Raw genomic sequence first — 25,980 nt, 5'->3', positions numbered from 1 at the left:
GTGTTTGCCTTGTCCTTTGGCGCAATCCTCGAGCAAGGAATGTTACTGGTATGGCTTGGAATCTTTTGCGAAACAAAAGGCTGAGGTGGATCGAACAATGGGGTCGGAGGCCCAGGGGCATCAAGTGCAAGGAAGGGATCAGGCAGTTCTGAAATAGTAGATTGTGGTGAAGCACAAGGAGAGGAGAAATCATTTGCGGTCGAGAGGGGGACGCGATGTGTTAAAAAGAAGACGCGGCCGATCAAGGATACCACCTCGACCTCGTCGCCCATCCTATCAGCAACCCAGCATGCCCGCATCCCATTCGGCGTTGCCTTGTCGTGCCGGGAAACTACTTCTGGACATGGCTATCTGCGGCGAAGGTATGCGGGCGGGATCAGAGCAACGTAGACGTATGTCGAGGGTGCTACTCGGCGAGTGACAGTGCTCGCAGGATGGATGGATAACCCAGAGAGAGTAAGATGGGTGTATGCCAAGGGCCATAGGAAGGCCAAGTGTTGGGGAAGTGGAGTTAAGCTGACGGGGTGCTAGACGAGAAGAGAAGGTGAAAGTCGAGTTTCTAGGGAAGCTTATGATTGACAAATTGCGGGCTCATCGATTAGAGCCTTGGGTGCTGGCAAGTTGGGCTTGGGAAAGGGAGATTAAAACCAACGTGGGATGGTGGTGGGCGTGGGCGTTGGAGGTTGACGTGGAAGAGAAGAGATGAAAACAAGGAGGACGTCGGGTGAACATGGTGTGTTTCTGCCATGGGAGGGGGAGAGAGCATCATGAGAGGTACCTTTGCGTACCGGAGTCGTAGCCTCAAAGCCTGCCATTATCAGCGGAGCCCGCCCGGGCAGCTGCATGGAAGGTCGTTCCGCGCCTTCTAGGGGCGGCGGGGGCGTCGACCTTGGCGGAGAGGTGTGGGCCCTTCGGAAGTATCTTAGTACCTGCGTGATTAGGTAAGGCAGCCGGCGGACGTGGAGGAAGGAGAAACCAGCGGGTAGTTGTGGCCTGGAAGGAGTGGGAGGGGAGGGAAGGGAACGGAGGATCCCCAGACGCACCTGCCTTTTCACTCATGACCTCTTTTGGGACAGTGAGAGGCACGCATGGTCTGTGAAGAACGAAGAAATTGTTTTCTATCGACTGTGCCGCTCTCATACCTTTCAACATTCGACCAAAATCAAGCCTAGGACAACTGCATCCATCATCCTTCCCCCCGGCATGACTCCCGTCTGACAAGCGCGTCTCTCGCCAAGCAACTGCCGGCCGTCCTTGCGCTCAACCGCCGCCCATGGCACCATCAATGATCGACAATAGCATTTAATCGTCAACAGCTCACTTTCTTCCATACTGAACATGGAGCACGCGCACGCCACAAGAAGACCATCAAAATGATGAAGCAAAGCACCATCGCTACATCAATCGCTTGACACTCTGAGCCTATGATTAAATGCCATTCCTGCTTTCCCAAGCTTCTCTTCTCCGCGAGTGCCTTCCATTTGCGGTTGCAGACTTGGGACGCCTGCCGAGCTCTTGGCCGAACCAAGAACATCTCCTCTAGGCCAGTCAGCGTTGGAGATGGCAACACTGAATCACACACGCGATTACGTATTCGCAATTTGAAATGAGCGAACAACTCTTCCGAGAGGGTACACGACCGATACTTCCCCGAGACTACCATAGCTTTCCCCAAACAGCGCCGCCTGCCTTCTCGTTTCCCCCGGTCGCCCAGAGACAAACGATGCACAACCCACAAATATGCGTCGTCTCACTCGCCAGCCGAGAAATGCCAACCATCGCCAACAGGTTGGCAATTTTTGGCAGCTTCTATCAACGCTTCACGACTGGTACCAAGCACCCGCCAAGTTGCAATCTCGGTGTTGGCACCTTCGCCACGGCCAGATAAGCCCCCAGTGCCATCCTTTTGGACGCCTTCCACTGGCCTTTGCACCTGCCAAAGACACGGGCCCAAGAGACCATTTCGGATCGCTCCAAGAGCACAGACAGCACCAAAATCTAGGTTGGGCCGACCATCACACCACACAACCTCCCAAAATCACTATTACCTATGGTTTGTGGGCCTCGTTTGCAGGCTCGGGCCAGCAGCTCCTGTCAAAAATCCATGGCGAACACTTCGCCTATCTCTTAGCTTCAATTCGACATATTCCATCGGCCGTCTGGACCCTTCCGACCTTCTTGAATCGAGAGGCTGTGCCGCTTACCTGGTCTTGGAGGGCTGCTGATTGAGCCTTCTCTAGGAGGTGTCGTTGTCTCGGCACGCCAGCCACGTCGTCAGGGTACGAGAGAGGCTGAACCCCCCCGCACCCATAACACCTTCTAGCACACCCGCAGGCCGTCCCAGGTAGCACCCGGCCTGCTGACTTACGCCCATCGAACACGCCATGCCACACCGTTCACACCACCTCTTTCACCTCCCCTTTCCGTACTGGTCAGCTAGCATCGAAGCATCGCCCGAGGAGCGCAACACATACCTGAGCTTCCCATTCAACTGAAACGAATCTCCGGCCGCTATTTTCCGTGTTTATAACGGGATTTGTAAGTCGAATGGGATTGCCACTACTCACGAGCTGCGATACCGCAGCAACATCTCTTGAATCTCCACGGCTTGCCTTGCAGCACCTTTGAGGCTTGCAGACTGAGTACAAACTATGATGATCTACGAAAGGCTTCGGTCTTGCTACATTATTCCAACGACAGGCTGGTTGTTCTTGCTGACGCTACAGCTCTTTCAGCGGACGAGTCGTAACCGAAGCATCAGCTCCCAATTGTCTACCAAGGCCGGGCGTCTTGCACTAAGCCAGCCTTCGGTCTTGCCTTCAACTTCGAGAGACATCACCGAGACAAGGGGCACACAGCATCATAGGGAACGGCCAAGCCTAAAACTACCCTGTCAATCTCCCTCCCATTGGGCGTCCAAGAGTGGCCCCTCTCAATTCCACCACACCTTGTTCAGCGGGGACCAGACCTACTACACTTCGAACCAGTGAGCTTTGAACGACAGGGGGAGATCGGCACATGCCAGTGACAGAGTGCTGGGGAGCCGAATTTCTTCATATTAGTTACGTGGCAATATCCGACTGCTTATCATAGGCAAAAGCTTTTCCATCTGATGCTTGATCCAGGTCTGAGGTGAGTTGAAAGGAGTTGCTGATTCCCCAGGGACCTGATAGCGTCTAGAGCAAGATCTCAACGTCACCTTAACAAATGTCCTAGATTTCCCGCTACACGAGGACAATTTCCTCTGGTTCAAGCCCCACTTTGTCTGCAACTTCGATGAACTCCCCTTCCATCATCCCATCAACATAGCACTCCCCGACCAGTGCCCACGCGGGCTTTCCGTGAAAGAATCCTACTTCCCTTAGTATAACCGGCAATGAACAACCAAGTAGAATAGCTACGCGATCTCCTTTCCTAGTTCCCGGGGGCACGAAACCCAGATGCTTCGGCGAAGTAGACCGCGTTGTTGTGTGCCTTGAATTGATGAGTCGGGCTGTGATGAGGTGTCACAATGCTGGCCGTACCAATGCATTTGTAGCAGAAATTGGGTTTCTCGCAGTCGACGCACTCGTACCCTGTGCCTTGTATTTTGCTGTGGGATTCGTCGCAGAAGATCATCTCTCTCCATCGAGCAATACTGCATGTCGGGTAGGGCTTTGGACGATAACCTTCTTGGCCGATCCTTAGTCTGGATAAGGGCTGTCCGAATGTCGTCAGGGACCTTGTATTGTATCCATGAAACCGATGTGAATGTTCGGGCATAAAGTCGATGGTCTGAAGGCCATACCACGGGATCCAGGAGGAAGGGTGGTTGACAGAGAGAGAGAAGGACCTGTCGTGCATGCGTCTCCAGATGATATCTAGACTTCCAGTCTGTTGTATGATATGCAATGTAGATTTGGCAAAGATCTCCGTAGTTGTAGCTTGGTCTGAGTAATCTGGAAACCATTCCTCCGTGTCAATGTCACTTGCCATCGACAAGAAGGCATAAACACCGTCTCGGGCATCAAAAGACTCGAGTCCAACCGGCGGATTGGTCGTGCGTCGAAGGCAAATACGGAACGGTTGTCGGGATGCTCACACTTTCTCAAAGCACAACTCTAGGATGCAGCTCTTGAAGCGAGTGTCGTGCTACCGATCTAGTGGGGAGGAAGGATCTGTATGTTTTTTGTCGACGTATATGATGAGCCTCTCAAAATTTGGGTTACTTCCGCATAGTATGTTCTGCGCCAAGTGACACGTAACGCGTGCTGTCAGGCGCCTGAGACACAGGCGAGTACGAATGACATACTCAGATCTACAACACCAATCATCACGTTATGTGAAATACTGAGACCAAGGGATGATGTGGCTCGAGTAGAACCGGCTTCGGCCGGTCTGGTGTAACGTGGCTTCGGTGAGAGGAAGTGGTACTCAATGGCTCTTTGCATGTCCTGGGAAAGGATAGATAATATGGTCCAATAAACCCGAAAGACGCAATTTTGTATATTAATGCTGATATGTGGTCTGCTGCCAACCAAATGAGAAGAGCACTTCAAATATGTAGTCACATAGTTGGCCAGGTACTGACTGGCCGCCTCTGTTGAAACGAGGCATTATCGATGAAGCTGGTACTGATGACTCGCGGAGTTCATCACCAGATTCCGTCATTACATCTCATCTTGTTGGAACTTGTTCGGCAAGAGATAGAAAATAAGTCAATCATGTGCGTGATGGCAGTTGAGAATCGATAAGTGCAACCCCGTTCCCTCTCTTACTCGTTAGAGACAAGGTAGACATTAGTGGCATTAATAAGAACAGTCCCGTCTGTTTGAGAGCAAAACTTTCGCTTTGAAAAGAACCGTCTATGTAGACTTACGACTCCCTAGGCAGCACAAAGGCCTACATCAGAAAAAACTCCGGAGGTATCACTTTAGGTGCTTGGTATCTGAGGGCCTCTTAAGGCTTTGGTGGATGAAAGCTGAGATTTTGAGCCTCACCACTAAGAGTGGAAGACTTAATACTTGATCTGCATCATGTATTCTTCATGCTCAATCCCGACTACTGAGCACCCATTAGCCAGCATAAATTCCGAATGTGGTCGTACCCGTCCAGCGAGGCGTTCAGCTGGGGCCATTACGGCCAACCGAGCCTTCTTCAAGGACAGCCAATCAGGGTCATCTTTCAAAGCATCAAGATCCTAGACCTTGAATCATTCAAGTGATATGAGAACAGCTCACTTCTGACAGTGCTAGTTACAAGGAACTCTCTTGCTGTTGAAGATGGATGGTTCGAGAGTACCACCCGAAGGCATCTCGGCGAAGCGATGGTGGATTGTTTCCAGAACTGGAAAATATAGCGGTGGGTGCCCAACTATCGTAGCCTGACGGCAATTCCCTTCCGCTTGATAACGGCTCGGCTATAGCCGTGTCACGGGTTTGATCAAATTGCCATGGGCTATGGCGCTTGAATCAGGAATCGAGACACAAAAACAATCATCTTACTACGAACATCTTGTAAGGCACAGCAGCTGCAGATAATTGGGGCTTTCCAGCCGACTTGGCGTTCGGTTTGTCCAAAAGACCTTCGCATCAGATGGACCATCGAATACTTGTTATATTACAACTCCACTATCGCGGCTCGTGCCACGCTTAGCGAGTCAGCCGACTACCTTCGGCATCGCAAAAGCCGCAGAGTACGAAACATTCAAGTCTACACACCTTACCCTCCGGTGCATTGCATAGCTGACTTGAGTCTAAATTGTGATTCTAGTCTCGACAAGTCACAGCCATATGCCCCAGAATGTCGCACACTAAAGAACATCCGAGCCACTGCGTTCCCGCGGCCGGGGACTATCTTGTGCATTCAGCTTTTGGCTAGAATCTGAGCCTGTCGATAGTAAGACTTGTCACTTTCAGACAAATAAGGCGAAACAAGAAGATGTAGACAGCCAGAGTGGACGGTGAACCCGACGGTGGGAGATGAACGATGGGGCCGTCGTGAAGTTAAATAGAGTAGTATTCCAGAAGGCGGAGCGATTCACGGCCCGTGCGGCTAGTTCGTCGTATCATGTTGCGATTTTGAAGGTGAACATTAAGGCTTTCCGACAACAAGCTTTTGGCTTCACGATACCATTTGATGAGGCGTCGTGTCAGACACTAAATGAGCGTAAGATGCGTTGTTGCACATGTTCAGCAGCGGCTTTATAAATGCCCACTTTGCGGCGCTCTCGTTGAATACCTATTTCCGCATCTATCCATCCTCCAAAACCAACTGCCAACATTTATTTCCCGAAACAAATTAAGCCCATCACATCATTTCAAGATGCGCTCCGACTTTCTCCTGGTCATGGCGGCTACTTTGGGCTCTACCGCCGCCCTCCGTCGCTCCTGCAAGCACACCAAGGCCTCGGAAGGCTGGTATTACACAACTTCATCCGATACACTCGATATTCTCGCCGCCGACTTCTGCACGTCACCTCAGGTCATCAAGGAGTGGAACAACATCCAGAACATCAAGCCTGGTATGAACCTAAAGGTGCCGTGCCACTGGAACGCCGGCAAACAGCGAGACTGCGCCAAGAATTCGGCGTATGATGGCGCTTACGTGGTCGTGTCCGGCGACACCCTTAACAAGATCGCCTATGACTTCTGTACTACTGCGGATGTGCTGCAGCAGAAGAACTCGGGCCTGATCAAGAACAAGGATCTGATCTACCCCGATTGGGTCATCCAAGTTCCTTGCAGCTTCAACTGACCGCAGTAAGTGGCGGACGTGTGGAGGAACGTTGCAAAGGGAAAGGGGCCGAAGGGCATTTTAAGATCAATAATACTTGATTCCTTGTTAACAATGCCATTAATTTTCTTGTTCAGACTTGATTGAGACTCAGCGTTCCAAAGCCTCCATGCTAGGATGCTTGGGTTTGACCATGTATCTCTAGTTCTGAGTGTAGCTCAGAACCCCTACTGGCTATTAGTCGCTCTGGTTCTTTGATCAAATAGGAAGGGAGCAGCGCAATTGGTCGCCATGGTCTGCCTCTCAGTGGCATCCTTCACCGTGATCTGCATGACAACAGTCTCTGCCCAATTAGAAGGTCGAGGAAGTGATCAGTTCATGATTCGGCTCAGAACTGCGGCCGCTGAGGTTAATTTCCACCACCGTGGTCTCACTCCTGTATTGCTACTCGTGCTTTAAGGACAGGCGACATCGCTGCGCGTTTGGTCTCCGAAAATGGCCGTGCAACCAAGTCCGATGTTGCTGCAGATGCGCAGAATGATCTTGAGATAAGCTCAAGGAATATTCTTGCAGTCGATATTTCATTTGATGCATTGATTGCTCACCGCCGATATGCTGGAGACCACAGCTGCCGCAGCCGTTGTTGTTGTAATTTATCAATGTAATCAATCCGCCACTGCCAAATCAGGTTCCACACTCCTACCTCTGGTATCATTTCTCTCAGTATTATCGGCACCGAACAAAAGATAATAATCGCAACGCGATCTTCCCAGAGGACCTTGTCATTGTTGCCAGTCTTCGATTGTTAGATAACGCGGCCGCTATTCAAGACAGGATACCGCCGCTGTGCTCAACATCAGAAAGGTCACGGCCTACGTTGCATTTTCTTCGTCATGTCTCCATGCACTTATTGGCCAAGTATGTTTCTGTCTCCGCTGAGCGTCTTTTGACTGTTAGAACCCTGGATCAAAAGTCATTTAAGTTGCCTTCATTGTCGAGTCCAATATTCTTAATACCTTCCTGCTCCATATGCTCATTACTGCGTGCCATAAGTCGTGACAGCTTTTGATAGTTAGCCTCGCGGGCAGTTTGCTCTAGGTCCCCCAGCCTCATCCTAGACCAACAAACATATTTTGCCTCATCAATGACCGAGCCGCTGCTAGACAATGGCAGTGTTTTTCAGTCGCTGTGATACATAGGTCAGCCTGTTATGGGCTGAGTTCCCGAGGATCCTCATGGCCATCGATGTAGGTGCACGCAAGCCCATTACCATGTGTTGAGGCCAGAGTTCCCTCGAAAGAAGCCTTGAGCGACATGCAGATCCGAGATTCAATGTAAGTCAGCCCACCTACTTTTGGGCCCTGACAATATTCAGACAAACGCCTTGCAATCACGCATCATCGTCCGCACATTTTTGGACTGGGTGAACAAGCCTTCTAGAGCCATTTTTTTGTGCAGGCTACGTGGAATAGTACTCTACGATACCGTATGGAAAGGCGTAACGGTAAGTTCTGATTGTAGAATGACCAGCACATAATTGGGATAGGTCAACCTACGCAACTGCAAATATTGCCGGGATACAGTAAGAGACCTGCAGGTGACCTTTGTCTGCGAATTACCAGAATTAAGGCTTGAGAATAGTTCACTGATAACAGTAACGTTGAAAACAATAAAGATTCTGTTCGAGACAGAGCTGAATGACGTCCTGAAACGAGATGTCTCTTGGTGGGTCGACAGCCTTGTCGCTGAATATAGCGATACTACGACTAAAGACGACCAAAGAGACGACTACAAAAGCAATGAAGAAGAAAGTGGTAGTGAAGAATGTGAAGACGAAGAAAGTGAAGACAGAAAGGGTGACCACGGAGAAAGCAATGACAGGGAAATACTTCCCAAGAGCTATGAACCAACGCGAAAGAAAAGCCAAGCAAGGGGTGCAAATGTCGAAATAGTGATTGTATTAACGGCTTTAAGTCGCCCAAAGATTTGTTGCATGTTTAAAGTTGATGCTTACTTATATAGCCTGATTGACAGTGGCGCAGACAAAAACAGCTGCCAGAGAAGTGAGGATTACGTCGAAGGCGTCCCTCTCGACCATCTTGACCCAATACCTTTTCACCAATTTCATGTGGAATATCTCGAAGTTCCTTCCAAGAGACGGTATGGATTCAGGTCCCGATGGAGTCAAACAAGATGTAGAGATAGAAGGCCTACAGACTTTCGACTCGATCGACTTTGCTAAGACATGGCTCCGATCCCAACTTCGCCACCGTAAACTTACCAAAGTCATTCGAAGCATGAAATCATACGGCCTAGGGAGCCTAACTGACATCCTTCTTTGCATGATCCCGGCACTCAGGTCTAGGAATCTCCTGCCTGACCAGGCAATTCTCAGACTAATGCCTCGTGTTCGCCCTGGGCGTGGATGGGTAAAAACAGCGACCTGTCACAAGAAGCTCGTTGAAACAATTAAGACAAAGGGCGAGAAGCTCAACGAAGATGACAAGTTGAACGTTGCCATTGCTGTGGCTACAGTCGACTTCTTGTCCTCCGCTCATGAACCGTATGATGAACAGATGACGCCTCCTTCGGACTTGTGTCGAGAGCTGGAAGCTATTGAAAGACATCTCAAATCCCCCAAGTTCGCCGGCATCATGGCAAAGCTCGAACCTGTTTACCGCCGCCAAGACCGTCACGAAATATTTTCCAGAATTCTCAAGAAGTAAGCGATTCTAATGAATTAGACAAAAACTTCGCAAAGAACACTCTTGGCTTCACGCGGCATCACCTGGCGATGATCGCGGCGGGTGATGATGTAAGTGACACAGAATACTGCAACTCCCAGAACGATCGTGTTTGGCTAACAACACGATAGTCTGTGTATCAAATTTCACACCAACTGAGTCAGGATGGTCTGTAGTATCTTGTTTAAGTTTTGCAACCCTTCAAAGACAATTGAGCTTTCCTAGCTCGATATGTAGCGCATCAGAAGAGGTTTCAAGAGTTGGCGATATTTTTGGTTGGACACCGTATCATTACGGATGTCTCGCTGATGACCATGAGTTCAACATTTTCATGTGTACCCAACTGTCAGTCTGGACCGAACGCTTGCCTAAGTTACTGGACAGCCTAGGCCGGAATCTGATCCATATCGCTGCCTTGTCTGGGGAATCTAAAAGCCTCGCATCTATGTTGAGTGAGTTAAGTAGCGAAGCGCGTAAGAGCGTAATTCAAGCCGGTGGACTTGACGACATGACTCCTCTCCATCTGGTCTCGAAAATTGGAAATTTGGAGTCCCTTGACATCTTGGAAAAAATACGGCGGAAAACAATCTCTTGAGAAGCAAGACTCTTGGGGCCGCCAACCACTTCACATCGCCTCCAGGCTAGGACATACGAAGTTGATCACCCAGCTTCTGCATATGGGATCGCGTTCAAATGAGCTCGACGAGGCTGGAAGATTTCCTGTTGACCATCTTGTGGAAAATACGACAAGACAAAGAGACGATAGCGTTTCTCAGACGCAGCAAAATACCGATTCCTCAGTCACTGGCTCTCCCAATGTTTCTGGGAGCATGTTCAATCCCTTGAACGAGGACTGCTTCAACGCACTTTTGAAGTTTGCGATGGATCCAAGCTGCCGGTTCAGCAGTGGAAAATCTTTCCTTCATATTGCAGTTGAGGTTGCAGACGACGATAGCATCCGTAGTCTACAGGGGGAAGGTCTTAACATCGAAGCCCAAGACAATAATGGGTGCACACCTTTACACTATGCGGTTATCGGCGGCCGTACTGAGGTGTCCAAATTCTTTCTGCGTGAATTAAAAGCAGATTCATTAGCAAAGGACTCTCGCGGCATCACAGCACTCATGTTCGCTGCTGAAAAAAGCCTCATAGCGGTCGCCGAAACACTGCTTAAAGGGTCCAGAGCGGTCCCTTTAGTCGGCACTGACTTAAAAAACAGGCCGCTTCAGGGTGGAGAGGGTATACTCCAATACACTTTGCGGCTGATGTAGAAGACTCACAAGCCTTAACTCTCTTACTGAAGAAACCATATGCTAAAATTCATCAAGAAAGTCTAACAGGCGAGACCCGACTTGACAGAGCACTGTTTGATGGGAGAGTAGAAGCTGCTCGGTTGCTTCTCCTGCATGCACAGACATCAGACTCCCAGAGACTCCGCCGCCTGAAGGAGTTCACCTTCTCCCAATCCTCTCAGTTCCACGGTTTGATTGGGAATATGTCGCAAGCTCTGCTAGGGACCACTTTAATTCTCTCATTCCTTCATGAGCTTTCTGTCCAAGAGCTTCCAGCCAGCGCTCAAAAGGAATTCGACAAGTTCGCGGGCGATCGAAGGCAGGAGACATGGGTAAAGTCGAAGACCTCTTACCACATAGCAATCTTACTTCGCGATAAGAAGCTTGTACAGATCTTGATAGATCACAGTGTTGATCAAAATGGCCTTGACGAAGACAATTGGTCCTCTATGGACTATCTGAAACGTTTCTGCCTCGAGGAAACCTTCAGAAGCCTCTACAACCACTCGAAACCTGGGGAAATCGATAAGACACCGACTATAGGAGTCCCGCCACCCTAATTTGGGACCAGTACAAGGAAAGCCTCCAAGTCACTTCCGAACCCGTCGATGGCCATGATAAATACCCAACCGCCCACGGTATGTCATCACTATGCAATGGTTCACACATTCAAATGATATGAATGAATATCTAATTCCAACAGTGATGAAGGTCGTCAGGCAGTCGCCGAACCTCCTAAGAGGGTGTATACGCGCCAACCACAGTATCCCTCCATCGAGAGAATATTTCAATTCGAGGTCGAAGTCCTTCGTAACTCCAATTCTCGGTAAATTGCTTCCGACTCTATCACCTTACCTCCGAGGGCCGAAAATTGATAAGTCATTGCAGGATATTGGGAATCGGGTTCTGTGACCCGAGTCTTCCAAACAACATCTACTACACAATGCTAGGCTGGTTCAAAGGATCGTGGGCGTATTACAGTGATGATGGGGAGCTATTTGTTGAAAATGGCTATGGTTCTATTCCAAGCCCAGACTTCGGAGGCGCCGGGACTTTCGGATACCCTGATGTCGTGGGTATTTGTTTGTACTCAAGTACTGGACAAGGATTCTGTACACGCAACGGTAAAAGATTGGTAATGGGTAGATTTCAAGTATCAAGATCCACAGCTTGATTCACATCGTATTGATCGAACTTTACGAGATGCCTTCTCGAAAGCCACCGACAGTCTTAGGTTTGGGAAAGTGTATCCCTGTGTGGGGTTCGACTTGGAAGAAGAGGGAAAGGGACTTGAATTCAAAGTCAATTTTGGCGGGTCGAAGGATCATCCCTTCTGTTACAATGAGCCTTTTTAGTTCGTATCGTTAGCTCGGGCTTTTGAGTACCCTTTCATAGGCTTACCTTCACTTCATATCTTAATAAGCAATGTATTGAGACGAAAGGCTGATCCATAATCATAATTCACAAGCTTCTCGCTAGCACGAAACGCCCAAGAGAGGACATTGTAACGTTTTCCTGTTGCTGCTCAGTGCTCAAATTTTACCTTCTTTCCGAAAAAAGTCCACGCACCCTGTAGACGATCGCCTAATAAAAAGAGAATTAAGGCCATAGACATTGCTGAGGACGCATGCTATAGCTTGCAGTACCTCAACATGATACCAGGAGCATGTTATGGTCTTCGCAATTCCGAGATTTCATACTCAGTCTTCTTTCCTTCTGGATCACTCAAATACAATCCTCAATCTTTCAAGTAAGATTCAAGGGATCAAGTGACGCCAAAACAGACGTGCTATTCTCTCCGATGGCTCAGAAACCCTAAACTCGACATTGATGTATTGCCATTGTTCATGATCCTCTAAGAGGGTCAGATGGGTGTTAGTCACACGAGACGTACAGTCTCATTTCAGGTCTTTAAATATTTATTCAAGATGAAAAGATCATTCCACAACGTGCGTCTACACGTACCTAGTGCTCAGCTACAGTTCCTCCGCCCACTTCCACTTGAGAAACGGTAGCGTCGTCAATTTGTCAAAACTAGTGGCTATTCCGGAGCAATTCTAGACCTGTGCCTCTACCTCCAGTCTTCGGCCAGGAGCGCCAATACCCAGGGCGTCCTCTTCCAGCTTGATAACTTACAGAACGTCTGCCTCAAATACCGTGACAAAGATTAGAGACTTTAAGCCGTCATTGTTTAATTCGTTACGGAATAGTGCGCTCCGTAGGCTATTCGCTGCAAGAAACTGTGTTGGTGTATCAGGGTCAAGGCGCGGAATCAGGGTTGGATGCTTCGGCAAAAGTGGAAACAAGTACCGACGGATCACGGAGGCAGGATGCGGCCTGGAAATCTTGACATAATTACAGGCTCAGGTCTGATCTTTCATTTTTAACAACAAGGCAACCTCGGACATGACTGAGGAAGCGAGCAAGACGCCGCAATTAGACTTGCATGCAAGAGCATCTTGAGCGGCCCAAACCCCTGTTCACCGTCGCGTGCTCCACACAAATCAGGGTCCCAAACCCTCACGAATCTAACCACAATCCACCCACCCGTACTATATCCCTACTCAACGCACATTCTCGTCATCCAGGACATCATAGCTCATCGCCTTTCATCAGCGTCGATGGTTTAGTGGTAAAATTCTCCGTTGCCATCAAGCAGCGTCGGGGAGCCGGGGGTTCGATTCCCCCTCGACGCAACCTTTTGCTGTTTTGGTGGTTACCTTTTGGAACGGAACCTTTCTTTTTTTTTTTTTACATTTTCGAGTAGTAGTGGCTCTCAGGCATGCTTCTGGGGTTGAGCAGCACAAAAGGGAACATGTGTTGGCATGCGGAGGCTGAAAACAACATGGGAAGGAAAGGGAGGAGGAGGTATGAGCTGTACTGTGCTTCTCCCCGTGAACGCTCTTAGTCTTCTCTTCTGCACAACAATAAGTATGACTTCTAGGAACTACGAGATATCGTTTGTTCCTTGGGTGATCTTTGTTCCACGTCAGCTGATCCTGATACGTCGTTCGAGCCTTCAAAGACTTTGGCTCACTCAGTCTCCTTCCATGTCCTACATACCTATCTGAAACACAGTAGCTCATCTAGGACTAGATAACGATACCTAGGAGAAGAGAAACATCTAGGGGGCCCATAAGCTCGTTCTTGCTCTGGGAATAGCATTTCCGGTGAAAGTTAGGCCCCAGATTCTTAACCGCAGCCAAAAGCTCCAGACGGAAATCTGCGCTCCTCCTCTCCGATAGGTGGCTATATCTCCGGGGGATTATCGCGGTATCAAACTGGTTGCCCGCCGGTTGTGGCCCGTCCCGAACCTGCTTGTATCAATACGACATGTCATGAAGTGGAAGGTTTCCTTTGCCGTAAAGAAAGTGGACTCCATTCAGTTAGCAAGGCTTCGCACCGCGTACGTATGCCTATCAGCTCTCGACGGGCATCAGCATCCAAAGTTTAGAAGAGAATCGACCAAGAGGCAGATGCAACCAGGCAGGCAGAAAAACGCTGCCGGAAGATATGGTGCAGCTCGTAGTATTGTGGCGATATGAGTGGTACTCGTAGGGTCTTCATTGACATATGCGAGTAAGTGCGGTGATGTCCTGTGACTCCTCATCCTGGCCAACGCAGCAAGTCGCTGAGTCTCGCTATCAGGCAAACGCAATATGGGTGATTAGCAAACCATGTGATAGATGTTGAGATACACAAGTCCTAGGTATCGAGGCATCGCCGTCTCGTTCACGATGTAAACCTATGCGAGATAGTCGAAGCGACACAGCCTTTTAGACTCGAGCATCACTATGACTCATCTCACAAAACCTATGAGATCGTGGATTCGAAAGACATCATCTTTCAATATGAGACATCATGGCCTTCCTTCATACTTAATCACATGCTACATTTGAAACACGCTGAAGACCCCAGATGTGATTGTCCACAGCCTGCAAGAACGCTGGAGGCCTCCCTCACGGTACATCCTGAGAAACGAGGAGTCATCTGCCTCAGGCTCGTGATCTGTATCACGACTCATCCAGCAACATTTGTTTGAGCCTCAAGGCATCTGCGTTGCGTTCCATCAGCTACCCGGTAGACTGGGAATGTCTAGCTCGTAAGCCTGACCTATCAAATATCCAACTTGCAGATTCACGGCCGCCCAGTGCGTGAATACTGTCCTGAATCTTCGATATGGAGAGATCTTCATCCTCCAATAGGAGTTCTATAACAGGACAGACGACGGATGTGACATCTTGATGATGTAGAGGGGTGTGTAATCTTCCATCATGAGTGCCGAACATGCTACAATACCCATCTACTAAGTATCGCGGCATGTCATCGACGTCTCTTTCACGAGGCGTGAATCATGTAAATCAAGGCGGACTGACATTCGTCACGATCATTCGAAGAACACTGAAATCTTCCAACTCGCGGCATGTGAAATCTAAAGATACGAGTCACCCTTTGAAGTATGAGCCCATTTCCTATTATAACCATAGCATCGTAGCAATATACTTCTTGTCCCAGATTACTAGCCCGGGACTGGTCGCCCATACAAGCACAAGTAATCCTACTCTCAATCACAATTCGCGGGTTTTCACAACTGCTGCCTACCCTCAGACCATTCTTCATCCCTGAAGAAGAAAGCTTCACCAAAACGATTCGCTCTCATCAACTCCTCAACCCTCCCCGGTTCACCATCCACCATCCCAAGGCAACGGAATCATCGTCGTCATCGCACCCGGTGCCTGGCCCCCAAAGCAACATCCTCACCAGCGCATCCAATCCCCGGACAGGAAAAGAGTGGCGATATTTCCCGCGGCCTCAACATCCTGTCATTTGTCCCAAGAACTTGCCTACACCCAGCCACCCGTACCTCCCGAAACACAACATCAACCAATCAAATCCCATTCATCATCGGACTCTGCACAGCCTCTTCCCCTTTCCCGACACGCCGTGAGTGAAAGCGAGTAAATCAGAAAAGGGAGAGTGGTTGAGCCGGGCACCTCGGAGAAGAAAGATTCCAGGTGTGAGTCACAAGGTATGCGCTCAGCGCCGACAAATCACACACCCAAGTTTTCGGGTGTGTGATAGTCGTAGTGGTGCACCCGGCGGTCTTGTACCAACCACACACACAACGCCTCTGAGATTGGGGGCGTTGAAAGGTGAGAAAAGTCGCAGATAAGACGCCTCGCGTCAGCGGTGCTTCGGCGATGAGATGCAGCACCGGCGAGGCCACATACATGTCACCGAAGGGGTGAAAAACTCAGAATAGAGAATCAAAAAAGCACGGGAAAGAATACAGACAACTCACTATACCTTACCTGACCTCACCTTACCTTATGCCAGCTGTCAATCCATCGCCCAAATGTCGAAATTCGCAATCGAAATCTTGAAAGATTGCGACATTGGTCAGCAGATGGATCGATCTAGCCCCCCCGGTCCCCTGCCGCCCAAAGAAAACCCTCAGGTACCTTACCTCAACTCTCGGACTCAACCTCACCTCATAGAAGGAAAGAAGGAAAGGAAAGGAAGAGGGCAGAAAGAAAGAAAAAGACCACGACGCCAGCTTGCAAAAAAAATTCCAATGAAATGCGTTGTCGATTTACCTCGCATCAGCATGCAGCCTGGTCGTGGTGCAGCGCGCAGGGCGCATGCCTCTCTCATTGTGCATGGTGGCAGCGTGTTTTTCTCAGATATTGCTGCCCAAGATTGGATTGGAACTTTCGCAGTGCAGCCCGAGTCCGCCACACACTCACACTCACACTCACACCACGCACCACGCACTCGGCGCACTTCTGTCACACGCTGCGTCATAACCCACGCGGTACAAATTCACCAGTAAACATGAAGCAAAGGCCGGTACTTGAGTGACTTACCTCAGAGGGGGCGTGTCCTTTTCCCCATCATCCAAAATATACATTACATCGCAAGTACCACCACGATTCCATTCCGTTGGGTATCGCAACCTGATATCACCATTTGTCATTCTCTATAGAACACCACAGAAGAAAAGAGTCACAACATCCTCAAAGGGGGTGTTGAGGTCCGGACAGACTTTACGTCCCCTTGCCCCTTGCCCCCTTGCGTGTCTCTCTCTTCAGCGCGACCCGAAATCCCGGAGACCCGCCTCGCACGCGGGAGATCCGGACGACGGGGGCACCGGTCGGTGGCGAATCTCGAAATGCCCGTCCATCCGAGCTTTTCATTGGTCGTCATCACCGCTGGTCCCCTGGAACTTCAGAGAAAGAGAGGAACTGTGCCACATTGACAAGGATTACAAAGCCGAGGCTAAGCCACATGTCTCCAGGGATCGCTTACCTCACCACATCCCTGACCAACCATCCTCGACCTAACCCGACCCAGGTATTTGGGGTACATCGGCCGGCTGTGGCGTTTGGGCCTGGGTTTTGCACTTTGTACTCTTAGTATGGCCATCGGTGGTGCACCGGTGGTACCTGTTTCGTACGCGCGCGTCTTTCAACGACATGCCAAATCGAGGCTGTGGTATCCGTATACTGCGTACCTACACATACGTTGCTGCTGTGAGTGGCTTCGTGGTGATGATGCGGCCCTCGGCCATCTCGCTCTCGCTCTTTTCCGTGATTGCGTCGGGACGATGAACAAGTGCGAGCTGAGGTCACCTGGCTTCAGACTTGAATCCCACGGAGCCATTGTCTTCCCGAGGAAGGGAAGTCTGTGAACCTCGATTCCTCTCAGGCTCGGCGATACTCCTCTGGCGTGTCGAAATGAGTGTCTTCCCCGTCGGGGGCCCCTTGGTTGGCGGGCTAGAAATCAGTTGATGGCATCTCCAAGACAACGGATGGATATCCAGACCGCAAGTCCCAAACCCATATACCACAACCCTCATTGGCTCAACCCAGATCCCATCCCATCGGACCAGTCACCTCACACTCATCACCAGCCCTGACATCAAAAACCCCCCTCCTCCAAAATAACCCCTCCTCCGATGCACAGCAATTCGCTACACTGATTCGCGAATTCTCACAAAAAAGATTAAATGCACCCCAAAATTGAAGAGAATTGCAAAACCCAAAACCTCCGACAACGAATTATAAACACTCACCAGTGGAACAAAAATGCAAATGCCCCTCTTGTTCAGCGAAAACCCTCTGCAAAAGCCCTGGCCATGCACACTCCCCCGAGAAACCCTCTTTCCACCCCTTCGGTACTAACCTACCTTAGCCCCAGTCCTATGTACAGTCCGGGCAGTCCAGCTCAAGTCCTGCCATCGCAGCCATCGTCCAGGGAAAAGCTACTGCGTAGGCATCCTCATCCCTCTTTCGATAGGGTGATCTGGCCCATAAAGCTGCTGCTTTTAGACTGGAACAAGGGGGGCCATGCCCTGATGCCTATGCACCCAGTAGTGTACTGCCCGGCAAACGCAAGCAAGTCCATTTGGAATAAGGTGCCACCGCCCGGCGTGCGCCCAGGATGATAATGGAGCGGGGCCCATCAAGGTCAGTCGAACTGTCGAAGCAAAAGAGAGAGCCAAGACCATAAAAGCCAGACAGACATGCATGACGTTGCGGCAAGGCGTGCAGACCGCAGCGCAGCGCAGGGCGACAGACGGGACCAGGGCACCATCCGTTGGCTTGCCGTCCCCTACCCTCACGAAGCATACTCCGTACTTCCTACATATGCCTCCTCCTTCTTTCATGGTCCTAGGCGCAGGCGTAGGAGCAAGCGCGTGCGGCGTGCGGCGTGAGGCGTGCTGAGGCTTCGCTCGCCCGTTGCCGCAACCCTGTTCGTCGATGCGTTGTCCACAGGTCTACGGAGCCAGGCCCTCGCAGCTCAAACGCACTGAAAATCAAGGAAATCTTCAGCATCTTCAACGAATCTAGAACAACGTGGATGCGAGGACGATCAAAGAGGCACCCCGGCGAGAAGCCCTGGCAAGGGGAGGCATCGTGAAAACAGACAGCGGCTGGTCGACCGGCCGGCTGGCCGCCCTTCCTATCGGTCTACTGATACACAAACAGCCAGGGGGGGGGGCCTTTGGAGCAGGGGCCTTGGATCTCTTCGCTAGGAGTCTAGGATATCGACGGACAACTTTATCCGTCGCGGTCTTGCCGCTTACCGCTCATGATCAGCCCTCGATAATGCACTCCGCCAACCGAAGCGAAGGAAAGAAGCTGAGAAGAGCAAGAAGCAGTGCCGCTCCTCCGCACCCGCGATCCACCGTCGAAACAGGCGCGACTCTCTTCCAGTTCCCACTATACTTGTTCCCACTTGGTTGCATGGCGAAGACAAAGAACGAGCAGCAAGACGTTGTATCCCGCGTTTCTTCGCTTCTCGCTTGTCGCTTGTACCGTAGCCCCGGGGTGAGAGGGGATCGTAGTCCGAATCCATCACAGGATCAGCCAGAAGCTTAGTAGAACCCTAGAACGATGGGAAGCTCGGCTTCTGTGCTAGTATCGCTCTCCGTGTAGGTGAGCTGATCCTCTTAGTGGCCATGTGTATGTGTTGTCCAATTGTCATACGTCCGAGATACCACCACAATTAGCAAATCCATACGCGCCACACCGTCTCGTGATGGCGATGGCCTCACTGGAGACCACCTGATACTGGCTCGAACAATCGTATAATTGTACAGCCTGAAAAGTGATACTTCTGTGCGCGTCGTCGACGTCACCGAGCCCTAACATGACCCTGTCAATGGTCATCAGGCGCATGCGGCATCTTCAACCCAACCAGGGGCAGCGGGGATTTTTTTCTCTCTCTCGTTTGAACCAATGCGCAACAGAAAGAAAGCAGAAACGACTAAAAAAAAGTCAAAATAGGGCATGAAGCAGCAGAAACCCCTCCTCTTGCCTCCTTCGCATCTGCAACGACATGCAATGCCATGCAAGTGCCCCGCCAGTCCGTAAGGTGGAATGCGGTAATGATAGGGTGGTTGCCACGGACGCAAAGAGTCGGTGAGGAGGGGCTTTCGCGTTGCGCCTGTCACATTTGCGGTCTGGGCCCGGAGTGCCGGGAAGAGAAGATAGCAAGGAAGGAAAAGAAGAATAACAAGGCGGTTGCCAGAGTCCTTGCCTATTTTTGGTCAAAAGTGGCCGTCAGTCTCAACGGTATTGGTTGAAGAAGGGCGTGGGTTTTGTGTGAAGGGCGGAGCAGTGGACGAGGGCGATGGTGTATATATTTGATGGCTCGGCAGCATCGATCATGGATGAACATGGGCGGACTGCATGGTGGTGGGCATACAGGCGAATAGACGTCAGTGAGGGCATCGCCAGTGGGTATTTGATGCGTGTTTCGATATCGGAAGGGTGGGTGTGTGCGATTCTAAGCTGGTCGCCAAATGGTTGCAATGCATCGGAGGTGTTGGGTTAGGGGAGCAACACCCAGAGACGCCAGTGACCGGAGAGACGGAGAGTCGAAGATGACGGGAATGAATGAAGCAGCCGGGAAGACAATGCAAAATGCGGTGGACCCCTGCCGGCCGCAGGATTAGGGATGCGGATGCGGCCCTTCGTAGTGCAGTAGCGTCCCCTCTCAGCGGCCCTGGCCGTCCGACCATCAACTTGACTGGCCATACGGGCTGGTGCGCCGGAGGAGGAGGAGGGGATTCTGTCAAGTTCGCGGTGCGACGTGTTCATTGACACCCAATCAGCACCAAGGCCCTCACTTGGGTGACCTTTAGAAGGGCTTCGAGGAAGTTTGATAGGTGCAGCAAGGAGACCGGCAGCCTTGGGCTGTTGGACAGCAGTGCAGCAAGGACTCGTGAATGTTGGGACCGACCACATGAGGCTTTCCGTAGCGCGCTTCTCTATCACTCTTCCTTCTCTCTCATACACTCCTTTTCCCACACCGCACACTACACTCTGCACACCTCGTTTGGTGTAGTATGGCCTGCCCTGATGAGCACTCCTATGAGTCACTCCGCAGCGACCGTCCCATTCCCGCAATTGGTGCCATGGCATGGTAGTAGGGCTGGCATGATGGGAGAGTGGTCTTGTATGATGAGAGACAGGGAGTGAAATGAGACGTGATCTATTCTCGGTGAGAGATGAAAAATTTTCACATCGGTGCCGGGTAAAAAAGCAAATTACAGTACGCACATAGAACATTTGGCGCAACCTGCCGCATGGGCGCGCATGGCACCTCGGGAGTCTTGGAGTTGGGGACTCAGGGCACACTCGCACACACCCGACACTGACACTAGCCGACGGGGGTCAACAATGACAACAATAACAACATGCAGGGAAGCAATCAAGTCTTCCCATGGTGCGGTAGGGGAAAGAAAAACAAACAGACAAGCCAAGGTCACGGTCAAGGCCCGGCCTCGAGCCACTCACCGAGTGTTGCGGCCCGCGGTGAAGTGCAGGTGAAGGGAATGCCTAAGAGGTTTGCCGTCTTCTAGAACAAAATAATAGTTAGAAAAAGGGTATTTTTTTTCTCCTTGTGGTGGGAACCGTGGGATGAAGCGAACCTAGCAAGCGAGATCCAGGACGCACCGAAGCCCTGTCGTCACAAGCCAGCGCCAGAGCGTGCGCGCGCGGCATCTAGCCAGACGGCTGGGTAAGGGTGGACTCCATGAGAGACAAGGTCGAGGACTCGGAGAAGACGTTCAATGCTGGAGACGGGAGACGCTGGGCCGGTGTGGAACCGTCTCCAACTGCAGCAGGGGAGCTGGAGCAGGGTGTTCGAAATGTTGCAACCTCCATCAACTCCACCCGGCACGCTAGGAACAGCAGCCTGTGTGACGCTATCTCGCTCGCTATGCACCTGCGCTGCAGGGAGCAGGGAAAAGGGGCGTGTAAGAAGCAGGGCATCAGAAGCTTATGGCCTGGCGATATCCTCTCGAGATGCAAAACAGGCCAATTTTCCCATCTCAGTGGCTCGCCCCAAACAAGTGGCCCGTCGATAGATGGAGCAAACCGAGACTGTGGTTGTAAATATGCGGTCAAGAAACCGGACTGATGGAGTCGAGGACGCCGAAGTCTTGACTAGTGGCATTCACTTCCTTACAGTAATACTGACTGTATGGAGTGATACGGGTAGTCAAGTACGGATACGACTGACGAATCATGAAGTGGACGTGTAAGTCGATCTCGGTCAGACCTGGCGATGCCGGGGTACCGGTGGCTATCGGTGAGGAACGGGAAAGAATTCAAGTTGATGCCGGTTGCCTCTGAGGTGAGATGTTGCGTTGGGACTCGGCCGGGCGAGGAATGCTGATATCGAACTGACTTTGCCTGCCGCCTACTCCCGGATGGTCTCCTTTCTTCGGACGTGTACTTGCTCCGTATAGATAGTCAGGTATTGATTCGATGTAGTTGTCCGTGAAGCGGGTGAGAGATGAGACGGATGAGCACGGACAAGAAGAGAAGAGAAAAAGACATCGGCCGAGACATGAGGCTGCTTGGTGCAAGACAAGACCGACACGACGCGACTCAGGTCGTCCGAGGGCTTGTATCCGTAGGCCAGGCCGAGCCACGACAACGGTAGTGCATATGCGTACGAAAGCAATGGCCGATGAGACCACGGCGGCAGTTTCGCAGGGTAAGCCGAGTCGATGCAGAGGCTCATAGCATGCCCTGCCCTACACATCGCAGCGCATCGGGCAAAAGACCACATGGACATTCCAGGGGTTCAAGTCGTAGCAGTTGCGATCCCAAGGCGCCTGTCGCCTGTATTGCTCGCAGCGATTGCCCGGCCCTAGCTAATCCTCGACTGAAAAGGATCGAGGTATAGGTTTCCTTCAGTGGCTGCATTAGCTGAGCCCGCCGCTAGGGCAGGACACATCGGGGCATGTCGCTTCCGAAGGCTGACAGATGCATAGTCGCAGACGTCCTTGCGATCCCTTACAGCGCTCCTCTCCTGCTGTGGACTACTAGACATTTGTTTCGGTGAACAATGCCTGTAGATCTTGGAGTCTATTGCAGCAGTTCATAGGTGTAAGTGTGGATAGAGTTGGTGATAACCAGCCTCATGTTCCCAGGGAAATCCTAGGACAATCCCTCCGATAGTTTGTCTAGGATGGTATGACGAACACGAGGTCAGGACTTTTGCCGTGGAAATCCAGCTTGTTGATAGTGATTTCTGTTGGCACCCAATGCTTGGGTGAGCAGCTGCTTGGGCCGCAATGGACCAGGGTCGTGGTGCACTGCCTACTGCCCGCCAATTGCGTTGCCCTCTGAGATCAGCAAGATCAATAAAAACAAACGAGGATGTGAGGTGAGAAGCCAATGAATGTGGGCGAAATTGTAGATGCCGGACAAAAATACCAGGCCCGAGAGCGGCCACAATTTGGCAAATTTTGGGTCAGTTGGCCAGTGTGTAGGGAGCAAGCCAAGGTGAGACAAGACCATCGCCGGCCTCTCCAGCCACCTACCCCTTTCACCCTTTGTTGACAGCAGGAACCACGCGCAGGGGTGAGGGGAGATATTTGACCGAGTACACCGTACACCGTACACCGGGAACACTGGCCACAGTAGGCAAGGTGAAGTGAGGCCGCCTGGAGGCTGGAAGTTGGGACGCGCGGGCAGGTCGGTAGAGGGAGGACGCCATGACGAGCTGGTGGCGGACCGAGTCTTGAAGGAGGCAAGCCGTGACAAGTAACCCCAACATTCGAAAGGGGCTACAAATAACGGTTTGGGTCTGGCTGAATGGCAGACTTGGTCGGTAGTAGTCGATGGAGGCGTGAGGGGCGAGGGGCGACGGGGAAAGTATTCGAGTTCATCCGGAGGGCCCAACATGGTGGATTTGACTCCAGAGGGCTGGTGGGCTAGAGGAAACCAAAAGCTAGCGACTGGCGATGTAGTGCCAGTTCTGGGCCACTCACTGGATGGAGTTGATTGAGGTCATGGCCAATGAGTCTGGAATGAATCCCATTCGATGGAGCATGGCGAGGGGAGTATCCACATGCGTCGTTCCTGGTCGCCGCCGCTGGTCTTCCGTCCCGTTGGTTGGCCTGCAATTTGTGTTCGCCTTCGAGTCAGCTCCGGCGATTGTGGAGTCTGATACAAGCAGTGCCGTACGGTCGGAGCTGAATGGAAGCGGGAGAGGCAATATGGGCCCTGAGCAAGAGTCATTGAGTGTGCGACAGTGACGAATATGGGCACTGAGACGAGAGTTTGGAGACTAGAAGGATTGATGGACAGGAGGAGGCAAAAAAGCTGCATACGCACTGTAACTTAGCATGCCAAGAAAGTACGTGATTGACGTTCAAGTTGGGGATGCTCTTGGGTTCATCCCAGCTGTGGCGTACGCTCTAACGCAGGGGCATGTACGGATATTCGTATTGACAATAGCCGTCGTCCGAGGATGCGGCCACCCAAAATTTCTGGCTGGGAATCGGAACGATGCATCGTAACGGTATATTTTGTTTGATGTTTCTTGATGTTGCCAATGGTTCCCATGATGATCATGGAGAAAATACGTCGATGTCCTGAGGTGACGCCCAACGGTGGTTGACCACATGAAGAGGTACGTACATTTTGGAGTCGTGGTGTCGGAAGGTGCGCAACTACCTTACCTAATATGAATCTTTCCTCCTAGGTTGTCCTTCCTGCCTTCTCTATCCTGAGATAGTAGTTGTTGCTCCTCTTAGGTGAGCAATCAACCTGGAAGGAAGCAGGTGAAGGATCACAGCAAATCTGGAGAGGGCAAGCGCATACTTTGGCAAGCTGCCTTCTCTTAATTGGCTCTCACGATAATTCGAATGGCGTGGAAGTGCAGGGAAGGGACGGCCGTTCTAGAAAATCGGGAGGGGGCCACCATGCCAATTCTGGCCATCACTGGGCTCTTGCTGCATGTTCCGCTCTCCCGTCACCCCGCGTTGGGGGACTTGGGGTGCATGTGATGAGCGAACTCCTCCACTCAAGATGCGAACCTCCGCAATGTCACTCTGTCACGCATCATTCCTTTCCAATCGTCATACTCCATATTGTAGAGCTGCTCACCCTCATGTTGAATGGGCGCTTGTTCGCCAGTCACTTGACATTGCACATTGGTAGAAACAACGTAGGTCACTGGCTGCAGTTCATGCTATTCATCACCTGCCATATCGTACCTCAATACCACACTATGAGCCTCCTTCCTCTCACTGGTGAATCTCACAACGATGTGAATACGTGCAACTTATTATCAGCTACCTGTTTTGTACATACAGAAAACTCACTATAGTTGAGGCTTTGCTCATTTTTTTCTCTATGCACACGCCGACTACCCAGTCGTGCCTGCTACACTTCCAGGTGACTAGCGATGCGGGGGAAGTATGTTAAGTGGGAGGAATATACGCAGCAAATGGCATCACAGCATCTCATCTGATAAAAGTTGCACTTTGATGCCCGTCATCCCCAAAAGCCACTCGTACCCCTCCCCCTCCCAGGCCAACGTGATCCATCATGCATGCAATCCCTGGGCAAGGCTCAAATGTGCACGTACGGATAGTTAGCTACCTATTCGTGCTTTGGGGATACGTAGATCGTCGTTGCAGCTTCAACCTCAGAATGTTCCTTATGTGTTCTTGCATCTGACTTGCTCCTGCCTCAATGCGCAATTACCTCGTCAAAGTACCTACAAGGACGTTCCTTCCTTCTGACTCCTTCCGTCCTCACATGCAATGCAGCTTCCTCAATACTTCTCCTCTTCCTCTCTCCCACTTCACATCATTTGCCTGCATCCATCTGTTTTGCCCACGCTTCATCATCATATTTGCTGCTTCACCATCCCGAGGACAGGCAGCTGATACGAAGCAGGTGACAGCGCCGCTGCCTGCTCCTGCTCCAACGCATCATCTATACAACTCGTCCTGATAAAAGGGTTCAACTATTGCACCAGACAGCCGGCACATTTCTCTAGAGAGCTTCCAAAGTCTCTCGACCCATCGAATAGCCGGCTTCTACCTTATTGCTCTGCTCGATCGCGGTCGCGTCAGCGGTCAGCACCTGGTCAGCATTCACTCCAGGCAAGATTACCAAGCTAGCGAGTCGATACTACAAACCCCAGCTCTTAGCTTCTTCCCGCCGTGCAGCCCTCTTGGCGTGCAACCACCAACCGCGAACCGTCTCTGTCCAGTCCCGCTCTTCCAACTTCCGCTCCATACGGATACAAGACACCACGGACTGAATTTGCTCATTTCGAGCAACGGCAGATCTCATCTGCCATCAGGACGTTCGAATCAACCACGACTCGACGCCGACTCAAAAGACGTGCGGCTGCCGGGGATCGCAGACAGGAAGAGAAAATTCTGATCCATCCTCCAGGCTCGCGAC

At 51.1% G+C, this 25,980-nt stretch overlaps 8 protein-coding genes across 8 annotated transcripts; 6 read left to right on the top strand and 2 right to left on the bottom strand.

Annotated features, from left to right (window-relative positions):
- Positions 1 to 598: 598 nt before the first annotated feature.
- CPAR01_00119 (uncharacterized protein) lies at positions 599 to 769 on the bottom strand (the record flags this gene model as incomplete). The annotated part of the gene is made up of 1 exon (XM_060484412.1): positions 599 to 769. The coding sequence occupies one exon, from the start codon at positions 767 to 769 to the stop codon at positions 599 to 601; it is 171 nt and encodes a 56-aa protein (XP_060355269.1).
- Positions 770 to 1,740: 971 nt separating this feature from the next.
- Positions 1,741 to 2,295, top strand: CPAR01_00118 (uncharacterized protein; the record flags this gene model as incomplete). Its single annotated transcript, XM_060484411.1, has 2 exons — positions 1,741 to 2,174; positions 2,244 to 2,295. The coding sequence occupies 2 exons, from the start codon at positions 1,741 to 1,743 to the stop codon at positions 2,293 to 2,295; spliced, it is 486 nt and encodes a 161-aa protein (XP_060355268.1).
- An 884-nt stretch (positions 2,296 to 3,179) lies between these two features.
- Positions 3,180 to 3,365, top strand: CPAR01_00117 (uncharacterized protein; the record flags this gene model as incomplete). Its single annotated transcript, XM_060484410.1, has 1 exon — positions 3,180 to 3,365. A coding segment is annotated over one exon (186 nt), but the record flags the coding sequence as incomplete, so codon positions are not given.
- Positions 3,366 to 6,303: 2,938 nt separating this feature from the next.
- Positions 6,304 to 6,735, top strand: CPAR01_00116 (uncharacterized protein; the record flags this gene model as incomplete). Its single annotated transcript, XM_060484409.1, has 1 exon — positions 6,304 to 6,735. One exon carries the CDS (start codon positions 6,304 to 6,306, stop codon positions 6,733 to 6,735), a length of 432 nt encoding a protein of 143 aa, XP_060355266.1.
- Positions 6,736 to 8,389: 1,654 nt separating this feature from the next.
- CPAR01_00115 (uncharacterized protein) lies at positions 8,390 to 11,310 on the top strand (the record flags this gene model as incomplete). Its single annotated transcript, XM_060484408.1, has 5 exons — positions 8,390 to 8,716; positions 8,757 to 9,436; positions 10,099 to 10,584; positions 10,678 to 10,697; positions 10,787 to 11,310. Coding segments are annotated over 5 exons (2,037 nt in total), but the record flags the coding sequence as incomplete, so codon positions are not given.
- Positions 11,311 to 17,168: 5,858 nt separating this feature from the next.
- CPAR01_00114 (uncharacterized protein) lies at positions 17,169 to 17,441 on the top strand (the record flags this gene model as incomplete). Its single annotated transcript, XM_060484407.1, has 1 exon — positions 17,169 to 17,441. One exon carries the CDS (start codon positions 17,169 to 17,171, stop codon positions 17,439 to 17,441), a length of 273 nt encoding a protein of 90 aa, XP_060355264.1.
- An 834-nt stretch (positions 17,442 to 18,275) lies between these two features.
- On the top strand, positions 18,276 to 18,467 carry CPAR01_00113 (uncharacterized protein; the record flags this gene model as incomplete). Its single annotated transcript, XM_060484406.1, has 1 exon — positions 18,276 to 18,467. One exon carries the CDS (start codon positions 18,276 to 18,278, stop codon positions 18,465 to 18,467), a length of 192 nt encoding a protein of 63 aa, XP_060355263.1.
- Positions 18,468 to 20,088: 1,621 nt separating this feature from the next.
- Positions 20,089 to 20,682, bottom strand: CPAR01_00112 (uncharacterized protein; the record flags this gene model as incomplete). Its single annotated transcript, XM_060484405.1, has 1 exon — positions 20,089 to 20,682. One exon carries the CDS (start codon positions 20,680 to 20,682, stop codon positions 20,089 to 20,091), a length of 594 nt encoding a protein of 197 aa, XP_060355262.1.
- Between the last annotated feature and the right edge of the window lie 5,298 nt (positions 20,683 to 25,980).

The sequence above is a fragment of the Colletotrichum paranaense genome (assembly GCF_030867605.1).
Source record: "Colletotrichum paranaense strain IMI 384185 chromosome Unknown Scaffold_1.1, whole genome shotgun sequence".
Taxonomy (NCBI): Eukaryota; Fungi; Ascomycota; class Sordariomycetes; order Glomerellales; family Glomerellaceae; genus Colletotrichum; species Colletotrichum paranaense.
This window is presented reverse-complemented; position numbering and strand designations above follow the sequence as displayed.